This window comes from Tachysurus vachellii, chromosome 19, assembly GCF_030014155.1.
Source record: "Tachysurus vachellii isolate PV-2020 chromosome 19, HZAU_Pvac_v1, whole genome shotgun sequence".
NCBI classification, from domain to species: Eukaryota; Metazoa; Chordata; class Actinopteri; order Siluriformes; family Bagridae; genus Tachysurus; species Tachysurus vachellii.
The window spans coordinates 3417501-3430713 of record NC_083478.1 but is presented as its reverse complement, the minus strand read 5'-3'; the positions used below and the strand labels follow the sequence as shown (position 1 = coordinate 3430713).

Genomic DNA, 13213 nt, shown 5'->3' with positions numbered 1-13213 from the left:
TGTAAAGACACAGGAAAACGCTGACAGACGGACGGTTCCGATCATAACGGACACGCTCGGGACAAACGGAGCGCGCGCGCTGCAAACACAACTGGCGCGAGCTGAAGGCGCGCGCGATGTGCGCTACAGAAGCCCCGCCCACTGAAGCTTTCCTCGACGATATGGGAGTGATGTGGGCTGATCAGCAGTGCCAACACTACGGGTATTCTTCTTCTTCATCATCATCATCATTATCAATAACAAGTTCATCATCATCATCAATAACAACTTCGTCATCATCATTATCATCAATAACAACATCATCATCATCATCATCATCAATAACGACTTCATCATCATCATCATCATCATCATAATCAATAACAACTTAATCATCATCATCATCATCAATAACAACTTACTCATCATCATCATCATCATCATCAATAACATCATCACCATTATCAACAATAACAACTTCATCATCATCATCATCATCATCATCATCATCATCAATAACAACTTCGTCATCATCATCATCATTATCATCAGCAATAACAACTTCAACATCATCATCATTATCATCATCAATAACAATTTCATCATCATCATCATCATCATCAATAACAACTTACTCATCATCATCATCATCATTATCATCAATAACAACTTCATCATCATCATCATCATCAATAACAATTTCATCATCATCATCTTCATCATCATCATCATCAATAACAACTTACTCATCATCATCATCATCATCATCAATAACAACTTCATCATCATCATCATCATCATTATCATCATCAATAGCAACTTCGTCATCATCATCATCATCATCATCAATAACAACTTCGTCATCATCATTATCATCAATAACAACTTCATCATCATCATCATCATCAATAACGACTTCATCATCATCATCATCATCATCATCAATAACAACTTACTCATCATCATCATCATCATCAATAACAACTTACTCATCATCATCATCATCATCAATAACAACTTACTCATCATCATCATCAATAACATCATCACCATTATCAACAATAACAACTTCATCATCATCATCATCATCATCAACAATAACAACTTCGTCATCATCATCATCATCAGCAATAGCAACTTCAACATCATCATCATTATCATCATCAATAACAATTTCATCATCATCATCATCATCATCATCAATAACAACTTCATCATCATCATCATCATCAATAACAACTTACTCATCATCATCATCATCATCATCAATAACAACTTCATCATCATCATCATCATCATCATCAATAACAACTTCATCATCATCATCATCATCATCAACATCATCAATAACAATTTCATCATCATCATCAATAACCACTTCATCATCATCATCATCATCATTAATAACAACTTCATCATCATCATCATCAATAACAACTTACTCATCATCATCATATTCAAAAAAAACTTACTCATCATCATCAATAACAACATCATATGCATTATCTTTATGATCATCATCATCATCATCAATAACAACTTCATCATTTGCATTGTCTTGAACTTTATCTTCATCATCATCATCATCAATAACAACTTCATCATCATCATCATCATCAATAACAACTTACTCATCATCATCATCATCATCAATAACAACTTACTCATCATCATCATCAATAACATCATCACCATTATCAACAATAACAACTTCATCATCATCATCATCATCATCATCAATAACAACTTCGTCATCATCATCATTATCATCAGCAATAGCAACTTCAACATCATCATCATTATCATCATCAATAACAATTTCATCATCATCATCATCATCATCAATAACAACTTCATCATCATCATCATCATCAATAACAACTTACTCATCATCATCATCATCATCATCATCAATAACAACTTCATCATCATCATCATCATCATCATCATCATCATCATCAATAACAACTTCATCATCATCATCATCATCATCAATAACGACTTCATCATCATCATCATCATCATCATCAATAACAACTTCATCATCATCATCATCATCAATAACAACTTACTCATCATCATCATCATCATCATCAATAACAACTTACTCATCATCATCATCAATAACATCATCACCATTATCAACAATAACAACTTCATCATCATCATCATCATCATCAATAACAACTTCGTCATCATCATCATTATCATCAGCAATAGCAACTTCAACATCATCATCATTATCATCATCAATAACAATTTCATCATCATCATCATCATCATCAATAACAACTTCATCATCATCATCATCATCATCATCAATAACAACTTCATCATCATCATCATCATCAATAACAACTTACTCATCATCATCATCATCATCAATAACAACTTCATCATCATCATCATCATCATCATCATCAATAACAACTTCATCATCATCATCATCATCATCATCATCAACATCATCAATAACAATTTCATCATCATCATCATCATCATCAATAACAACTTCATCATCATCATCATCATCAATAACAACTTACTCATCATCATCATCATCATCATCAATAACAACTTCATCATCATCATCATCATCATCATCATCAATAACAACTTCATCATCATCATCATCAACATCATCAATAACAATTTCATCATCATCATCAATAACCACTTCATCATCATCATCATCATCATTAATAACAACTTCATCATCATCATCATCAATAACAACTTACTCATCATCATCATATTCAAAAACAACTTACTCATCATCATCAATAACAACATCATATGCATTATCTTTATGATCATCATCATCATCATCAATAACAACTTCATCATTTGCATTGTCTTGAACTTTATCTTCATCATCATCATCATCATCATCATCAATAACATCATCAATTTCATTTTCAACTTTACCTTCATCAGAATCATTAATATCATTATCTTTTACACGTTGATGGCTGAGTCGAAGCGATTACGTATATTTGTTTTTATAATTATTATTATCATACTAATTACTACTACTAATAATAATAATCATCATCATCACCATCATCATCATTTTAAATTTAAATACTTATTACTAACTAGAAGGATATTTCAGGAATTTTCACTTACGAAAGTCTTCCCATCAAAATAATTATTTAATTCTAAGAGCACTAGAGTAGATTTTTATAATTATTTATTTTATCTATTTAATGCATACTTAATATTTGCATACATAAATTGTTATTGTACTGAAGTGTCTTACATTAAGAGCACTCGTAATCAGGGAAAGGCTTATAGCATTATTACATACATCTAGTTTGCAGCTTCAAGCTCATCATTTTGAATGAATAACTTCAATGAAGTTACCTTGAAACAGACAAGTGACAAATAAAGAAAAAAACAACATAATGTGTGTTGATGATGGAGTTGGAGAACTTGCAAAAATCACCCGTATGATCTTTTGTTCTTCCTGGGATGTGATTTGGTGGTTGTGAACACTATATCATCCTTATTCTCATAAAACCGTTTAGTGAGTCCTTGTGTCTTGTACACTGGGACACGGTCATCTAATAATGCCCCTTTTCCACCGAGGCAGTTTGAGTGCTGGTTCGGAGCCTAATTTAAAATCAGTTCTTTCTTTTTTGACACCCAAAGCAACCAGGAAAAGTGGTAAAGTCGTGTAAAATATGATACATTATCAGCACACATGATAGTAGTTAGCTACATGCTAAGGCTAACTTTTTTCTGTGTTAATGATAAAATAACGTTATGTACTTTCTCGATTACAACCTCCGTTTATAGGAGCTGTACGTACACGTTGGATTTGCTACTTTTGGATGCCAATGTAGGTTCACAAAGCCATGAGCATTAACAGTAAAGCAACATCTGCCATTGTTGATGTGTTTGTGTTTGCCGCTGCTGCGCTAACGTTGCTGGGAAAGACGAGACGTATACAGTGACGTCAGACTCGGCCCTGTCACGGCTCTCTAACCGATGGAAAGGCGAACCGGTTCTTAGAAGGTTCGCCAGTGGAACCAACTTTGAACATGCACCAGCATTAGCTCTGAACCTGCACCCGTGTTTTTCTGGTGGAAAAGGGGCATATGAAACCACAATAGAAAAGTTTCATGTTTTAGAATGAAAATGATCAGCCAGAAGAAGTTGCAGTGACACATGGCTCTAAAGGGATTAGTAGCGACAAACTCTACTCTAGTGTGATTACAGTGTGAGACGAGTGTGCACGGGAGACTGGTGAAATTGTTTATTCTGAGTCTGATCACGTCCTGCGTTAGCATTCACGGTCACCTGGAGAACCGTTGCTCTTGAAAACGCTCTTTCAGACCGAACACCTAACACGACGTCACCGTTCACGTCGCTGTTCACAGTCAAAACACACGTTTGCGATTGAAGCTCCTGAATCCTGAAACCTTCTTTCCGTCTTGACCCAAAATCGAGTTCGTCTGTCTACCCTCTGCATTTTTACCCGTGCACAGACTTGTAGGATGTTAATTGCTTAATTGGATCATGCAGAACACCTGTCTGGAAGCATCTGTACTGGAAGCGTTTCTCCACTCGTTTATTCAGCTTTTTCCCTTTAATTATTCTTCCGTCTGTAAGCACGCGCAGTAAATGTACGATTACTGACTGCAACCCAGATGTTGCTATGAACGATTGTCTACCTCATCGATCAGTGACAACTGCTGAACGGATATTAGTTCATTTTTTCCATGATGCTCAGTCAGGTTCACATACAGGCTCTGACATGGTCAGTCAGCGTCCCAGAGCGTTACGCCACCCTTAACATGCATTACCATGTTAATGGAATTAGCCAGGTGTTGAGTAATGTCTATGAGAGGGTCATTTAAAGTCTATTTAAATCTTTCTCTATGCTCTAAATATATAGAAAATGCTTGAAACCAATATACTTTTATAAAGGTGATGCAGAGTTAGATACAGCAGTCTGTCTGTATACTAGCCCCATGTAGCAAAGTGACCTTGGGCCTCTGTATACAACGCTGGCTCAAAACTGGCAAAGGAGAATCGCTCTGCCAACTGAATACACGCCGTTGGCACCGATTTGCTGCCTCTGATGGCCAAATGTTGGCGCAATGGACAAAATTATATCCAGAGACCCAACGCTGGTCTAACAAAATGGCTCACGTCAGTCTGCTTACCGGGATCTCACTGGATAGCTGTTAAAAGCTCATGGGGCGATTTGTCCATCAAAATGAAATTAGACAGGTGCATAAATTTGGGCACCCCAAAGGAAAATTACATCAATAATAAGTAGAGCCGGGAGGCACGGTGGCTTAGTGGTTAGCACGTTCGCCTCACACCTCCAGGGTTGGGGGTTCGATTACCGCCTCCGCCTTGTGTGTGTGGAGTTTGCATGTTCTCCCCGTGCCTCGGGGGTTTCCTCCGGGTACTCCGGTTTCCTCCCCCGGTCCAAAGACATGCATGGTAGGTTGATTGGCATCTCTGGAAAATTGTCCGTAGTGTGTGATTCCGTGAGTGAATGAGAGTGTGTGTGTGTGTGTGCGCCCTGTGATGGGTTGGCATTCCGTCCAGGGTGTATCCTGTCTTGATGCCCGATGACGCCTGAGATAGGCACAGGCTCCCCGTGACCCGAGGTAGTTCGGATAAGCGGTAGAAATGAATGAATAAGTAGAGCCTTCTTTAGCAGAAATAACAGCCTCTAGATGCTTCCTATAGCCCGTAATGAGTGTCTGGATTCTGGATGAATGTATCTTGGACCATCCCTCCTTACAAAACATCTCCAGTTCAGTTAGGTTTGACGGCTGGCGAGCACGGACAGCCCGCTTCAAATCACCCCACAGAGGAGACCCTTCAGAGGAGAGTTAAAGAGAAGAACAACTTGCAATTAGCCACATTAAATAGCTTTTCTCATGATTGGATGCACCCGTCTATGAAGTTCAATGCTTAATGAGCCACCAAACCAATCGTGTGTTCCAATTAATCAGCGCTAAGTAGTTACAGGTATTCAAGTCAAGTCTAATTTCATTTTGATGCATATTGCGCATTTTCTGTTAATCCGATAAACCTCATTTCACTACTGAAATATTACTTTAGTGTCCTTCAGTTATTTAATAGATCAAAATGAAATTGCTGATCCAAACACCCAAATATTTATAAATGAAAATCGTGAAAATTGTCAGGGGTTCTTAAACTTTTGCATACGACTGTAGCTGTTAAAAGCTCGTGGGGCAATTTGTCCATTTTGTCATCCAAATTTTGCCAAAGCTTATCGTATGTTTCATTTTCAGTGAATTGGAGAAAGTGCAAAAAGTTTAAACTGGAGGTTTATATTATAACTTGATCACTCGTTTTAACTTGTCTTTAGTAATCAGGATGCTCGAATCTTTCAAATTAAATAAAGGTTTATTTTCGTGCAGACCTGCTTTATTTTAAAAAAAAAAAATGTACAAGATGTAAAATAAATGAAATGCGTAGAAATTTCATGTGAATTGCATGATGAATTGTCAAGTTTGTGTAAAGGGCAAAATGACTGAATTTCACTGCCATCACGTTGTCCTGCTCCATCACATCAGCATCCTGACTTTCACAGCCTACTCACAGTTCTACCAATGCGCTCAATTTGCCTTCTAAAGCAGGCAGAAATCCTCAGAGGAAGCGGTAGACAGGGGAAAAAAGGTGTAAGACATGCAAATACGGTCGCTAGATCCCTTTAGCACATGGTTCGGTGTCTTTAGGGTTCTGAGGTGAAAAACTCACTACACTACAAAGCCAAGTGAGCCTCGTCCTCCAGGCGGATCTAATCGTCCTGAAAACAAGACGCTCTTTCGCTTTCCTGTCACACGACCCAGGTGAAGGATGAGGGGCTGAAGAAAGGTATTGGAAGTCTCATTACACCTGAATACAAAAGACTGCCAGCGTCCTCTTGTCCTTGACATGCCGATGCAGCCGGCATGGAGAACAGCATGGGGCACGACAGCTTAAACTCAATCTCAGGTACACGATGCACGAGGTCCACTCAATACCATCGGCATTTAGAAGCAGAAATACAGTCAAGAGCAAAGTATTCAGTGCAAAAGTAATGAAGTAAAAAATAAAACACCAATCGTGGCTCGGCTCGCGGACTACGTTTGGGTAAAAGGGGAAAAAAATGACACCGATGTGTGTTATTTTGAAAGAAAGGTTCCTTTAAACGGATAATCAGTGAGGAACGAAAGCGACGCGACAGCCGTCATTGCTGTAATGTTAAAATAATACAGAAATAATGTAATAATAATGTAGTAATAATGTAGTCATGCGTAACAGTCATTAAACTGCATGCAAACACTTTTTTTCCTTATTGAGTCACTAGTTGTCCAGAGGAACATTTATTAATTTATTTATTTTTCAGCTGTCACTGTAACCCTATTGGCATTCAGATCACGCCGGCTAGGACAGCATTCGGATCAGAATGGATCCCTTTCAGCCATGAGGATATGTTTTTGTGTTTTGAGAGCAAGCTAAACATGACAACCCACTGCTGCTTTTTGTTTGTTGCATTCTCATAATTATACAGCATATATAAAAAAATAAATTAATTAAATTCCCTAGATTTTTTTTTTTTCTTCATTTAAGCGACACTTTTCGTGTTCGCAGACTTTCCGAAGAGGGTTTTCCAAACAGAACCTTGAAACTTTAACAAGTTTAAAAACCTTACTACTAACGCAGCGGTGTTTCGGCCTGTTTTGTTTTATTTTACTTCATATCCCTTTTACAGAACAGAGAACGGAAAAAGCCGACCTTGTGTTTTCGTCCTCGCCGCCAAGCCGAGTCAAGGACACTGACATCTGGGTTGTTTAATAGAGGAGGAAAATAGTCCAGGAGGGGGCACGGTGGCTTAGTGGTTATCACGTTCGCCTCACACCTCCAGGGTTGGGGGTTCGATTCCCGCCTCCACCTTGTGTGTGTGGAGTTTGCATGTTCTCCCCGTGCCTCGGGGGTTTCCTCCGGGTACTCCGGTTTCCTCCCCCGGTCCAAAGACATGCATGGTAGGTTGATTGGCATCTCTGGAAAATTGTCCGTAGTGTGTGATTGCGTGAGTGAATGAGAGTGTGTGTGTGTGTGTGCCCTGTGATGGGTTGGCACTCCGTCCAGGGTGTATCCTGCCTTGATGCCCGATGACGCCTGAGATAGGCACAGGCTCCTCGTGACCCGAGATAGTTCGGATAAGCGGTAGAAGATGAATGAATGAATGAATGAATGAATAGTCCAGGAGAAATTTTCATTTATTTACTTTTTAAACATTATCAAGCTTCTTCACAAGCAGGAATGGAGCCCGTGAAACACCTTTGCCTCGTTCGAACAACATTTACAAGCCGACAAATCGGCACGAAGGGAGAGGAAGGCGACAGCGAGCGTACAGAAGAGGATACGGAGTGTCCTATTGCTCATGCAGTCTATCACCTAATGAGAAGTGTATTAGTAGATCTGATTTAACAAGCCTAAGCACCGCAACCGTCTATATTCTGTGTAAATACCTCACACGTATAATGTTTACTGGCTGTAAAATAAATTATACTTTAACTCTGCGGTTTTAATTTGAACACAGAAGGAAAGTCTTGTGTCCATGTCCATCACTACGTTTCCTCTTCTGCAAACAACAGCGCCCTCTGTTTGTGACGGGAGGCTTCACACGCCGTCGCGGCTCTCCCACTGATGGCTGTGTTTGCGGATAAACGACAGCACGTTGTCCTTGGAGAGTTTCTGAGGATCGACGCGGTTCTGCGAGTCGTGAACTCTGACCCCTTCCTCCCAGGCCCAAAATAACCTTTCTTGATGACATACGCTGAGAAAAGAGAGAGGGAGAAAAAAAAAATACACCGATTATTTTTTACTTTGTATGTAACTGATGATGTTCAGAATCTAATCCATGTGATCAGAAGTAGAGCTCAGACTATATTGTAGCTGCTCTGATGAAAATGATTAAATAATTAAACACATATGTGAGGGTTAGATGACGACGTAATTTCAAGAATTTTTTTAAGTAATAATAATAATAATAATAATAATAATAATAATATGAAGTATATGATGTTTTTAAGGTGTGTTTCTCCAGAAAAAAACTGTGTTACTAAAATCTATCGTGCTGCAGGTTTTGGGACGTACTCGAAAGGTGCTATAGCACCTGGATCCATGACGTAGGTGGACTGTTTCGTCTGTTTGTTGTAAAAGAATTTCTTCATGGAGCTCTTACTGAAGGCCATCGTCCACGGATCTGAAATGAAGACGTTTAAAGAGAGTTTCAGATCTACCCCTGTGCACTGACTCCAAAGCTGAAAGCCGGAACAGGTCACGTTCCTCTCACCTCTGACTGTTTTGATGATGTAAAGGCCGCTGGGCAGGAAGTGGCGATCGTCTCGGCCCGTGTAGGACAGGCGCGGCATTCCGCCTGAGCTCTTCGTCACCTTCATCTCCAATCTGAGGAACATCAACGCTGCATCACACGCTGAAGGTTACAGAGGAGTCAGAGACGCTACTTTGCGAAGTTACTCACCTGACGAAGATCTTGTCCATCTCCTCTAACCGATACACCTCCTTTACTCTGGAAAACAGCAGGCGGTTTAGAAACAGACAATTTTGCAGTGTACCGTTTTTGGTAAATATATCAGTAATATTGTAATTGTCCAGTAATACTGGAATTTATTTTTTTTAATTTGTTAATGTTGTTTTTTTTTTTTTTCCTTTTTCAGAATTCCAATAACATGCACATTTTCCATAATCTATGGTGTTTTCTCATACAATCCAGTAAAAGATTAAATTGAAATGTAAAAGCAGAATGCGAATTTCAATGAGATATTCAACAACCGGATAATAAATAAATAAATCAATCAATCAATCCAACAAAATACCAGAACACCGTTCCAATGATGAAATATTGTGCTGTGATTTTGGCCTTATTGCCCAAAAACGGATTACCGAATAGGGTTCATGTCGGGCCGGCTGGGTTTAGACACAGCTTTCACAAACTTCTCTGCCATCTGAATCCTAGAAGATAACATATGCACATGTATATGAATAAGATGTATATGTATAGAATATATATATATAAACAAGATGTATATGTATAGAATATGTATATTAGTAGGGTATAGAATTAATAACGTATATGAATAACAAGTATATCGTAGCTGTCGGGCGGAAACCTCGTATGTCCAAATTTGGTCAATTTCATATTTTTTCACATATCGATGCTATTGGTCAGTCCCCACGTGGGTCTGTTATTTTTACAAGTTATTAACCAATCTAAAGTCTTGAAAATAGCTTGAGCACAAATCTCATAACTCCATTGGACACTTCAACTGTCCACCTCTTCTTCACTCCGCGGGAGAGCTTCGCGGCATATTTCTCCTCAAGAAGAGTCGCAACGAATCAAAACGTCTTCTGAGGTAAATGTCTTCAAAACACTGGGCTCAAAGAAAAAAAAATCTTGACCCCCGCTAGTTCTGTTGCTCGTCTGAGGACAGGAATTTAGCGCAAGACAATCCACTGTAACGCGGACTAAACCCTGTGCACTGCAGATAAGGTACGGCGTTTTTTTAATTTCCTGATAAATAACGGATTTGGAGATACGAGGATTCCGCCTGACAGCGACGATATGTATATGTAGAGAATATGTATATAAATAAGATGTATATGTATATAAATAAGATGTATATGAATAGAATATGTATATTAGTAGGGTATAGAATTAATAACATGTATATGAATAACAAGTATATGTATATGTATATAAATAAGATGTATATATGTATATAAATAACATGTATATGTATAGAATTTGTATATAAATAACATGTATATGTATAGAATATGTATATAAATAACATGTATATGTATAATATATGTAATGTAAAATTTGGAAGCATACAACTGCCTTTAAGCTTTATGCCATATGCTGTAGAATTAACATTTGTCTTCAGTGAAAATCAGAAGCTTTAGCACTGTTCCAGCATGACAACGCCCCTGTACACAAAGCACAGAGCTCCATAAAGACACGGTGTGGAGTTTGAGTGTCCTGCACTGAGCCCTGACTCTGAGCCCTGACTCTGACTCAACTAAACACCTTTGGGATGAACTGGACTGGGGTTCACCAAAAAAAAAAGCCTCATAAAGGATACTGTAATTATGTTATTAGTTATTTATTATTTAGATATCTGTTCATTTTCATTGAAACGTTTTCCTTTGGAATATTAACTCTCTTACTGTTTTTGTCCTCACACAGTGTTTAAAAATGTTTCCACGAATCAATCGTAAATAAATATTGGAAAATGGCCAGTGAAAGGACAACGACGTGTAGGACGTGTAGGCTGTTATTTGCAGCGGATATCTGATGTGAAAACTGACCTCTGGTTGAAGTGCTGGTCTCTTACATCAGTGCCATTGAGAACCAGAGCATCCAGGACATGAACGGCGTTGATCCTACGCTGGGCTTTACCCTGGAAGCACAACACGTTTCATCACTGCATGTCTACACACACACACACACACATACACACACAAACACACACACATAAACACATACTCACACACATGCACACCATGCAGAAGCCAAGGCTTGAGGCTCAGAATTGTTAAGGATGCATCGATTTGTCAAATCAAAGCGAGAAGAATTAGAGACACTGAGTAAGAATAAACAGATGCCTTCTTACCCAGAACTCATAAAAAACGCTCCCTAAAAAACTAATAATAACAATAAAATATACCATAGGAAGGAGGAGCACTAATAGTAAGAGTTTAAAAAATTTCATTATACTCTCTTGAACCTCATTCATTCTGCTTGACTGCTATATTTAATTATATTATATTTTTATATTATTTATTTATTTAGCATCGCACGTATGTAATATGTAGGTGAGAAATAAAGATCCTTGAACCCTAATATAACAACAACGCCAATTTCACAAAACTAAAACGTGTGACGGAGACGCTTAGTGCTTTCGCTTTTTTAAAGCGACACGTCTTTAAGTAAAGACGTCTGACTCACTAAACACGTTGGCTCACAATTAAACAAAAAAGGAGCTCCTGTTTTTTTTTTTTTTTGCTAAACCCTGTTTGACCCTGAATGAAGCAACTGAATGAGTTGAGCTCAAGTTATATTCTTAAGAGGACTTTTCTTCTTGTTGTCATGGTAACAGTGTTGAGAGCATTGAATGCAGCTTCAAATATCTCCATAAATCTGGCTTGGAAATTAATGCAATCCAAAAGCAATTTAGAGTACCTGGCAACCCTTTATTTGGTTTGAGAGATGGGGATGTAAAGCTTTCCCGTATCACCCTGAGAGCTCACCTCTCCCTTCAGCTCCTGAACAATCTCCACACTCAGCAGTGTGTCTCTGGGCAGCTCCAGTTTAAAGTTCTCCAGCTTCCTCCAGCGCACAGGAGATTTACCATCCCATGTGTAGATCTGAGATTTCTGTGCTCACACACACACACACACACACACACACATATATGTACACATATATACACACAGACATACACATATATACACACACACAGACACGCACACACACACAGAGACACGCACACAGAGACACACACACAGAGACACACACACACATACACACAGACACACACACATATACACACAGATATGTACACATATATACACACAGACATACACATATATACACACAGACACACACACGCGCACACACACACACAGAGACACACACACACACACACAGACACACATACATACACACACACACACACACAGACAGACACACACATATACACACAGACAGACACACACACACACACACACAGACACACACAGACACACACAGACACACACACATACACGAGAGAGACAGAAGTTTCACTCGCAATACACACACATTATTTGTAAAGAATAAATAAGCCACATTTTCAGTTTTTTTAAGAAGCTTGGAGGAAGCTTTAAGGATGTCCAACAAGCTCACAGGAGTTTTGGTCGTATTGCGTACGTCAGATTTAGACTGATATTTGGGGCACTAAACGGAAACGTTTCCAGACGCACGATATCCCTAAAAATCACACACACAATCTCACCCCGAGCGCCAGGAGAAAAATCTGTTCCCCTCCTCCAACGATGCACCGGTGGTCCAACACATGCTGCAGTTTGTCCAGAGTTTTGTGGTTGAGGGGTGTGGGCCGAGAGTTAAAGCTGTCGACCTCTGAGCCCTGTCAAACCCACACACACACACACACACACACACACA

The 13213-nt window shown here is 38.8% G+C and overlaps 1 protein-coding gene across 4 annotated transcripts in view; it reads right to left on the bottom strand.

Annotated features, from left to right (window-relative positions):
* Nucleotides 1-8219: 8219 nt before the first annotated feature.
* cmtr1 (cap methyltransferase 1) overlaps nt 8220-13213 on the bottom strand; it is a 16185-nt gene continuing 11191 nt past the window's right edge. For all 4 annotated transcript variants that reach the window (XM_060893896.1, XM_060893894.1, XM_060893895.1 and 1 more), the window contains 8 exons: nt 13044-13175; nt 12298-12423; nt 11356-11447; nt 9928-9996; nt 9506-9553; nt 9317-9429; nt 9118-9226; nt 8220-8797 (listed from right to left, as the gene is read on the bottom strand). In XM_060893896.1, coding sequence (XP_060749879.1) covers nt 8641-8797; nt 9118-9226; nt 9317-9429; nt 9506-9553; nt 9928-9996; nt 11356-11447; nt 12298-12423; nt 13044-13175 — 846 coding nt within the window. In that variant the 3' untranslated portion in view covers nt 8220-8640. The remainder of the gene's footprint in view (nt 8798-9117; nt 9227-9316; nt 9430-9505; nt 9554-9927; nt 9997-11355; nt 11448-12297; nt 12424-13043; nt 13176-13213) is intronic.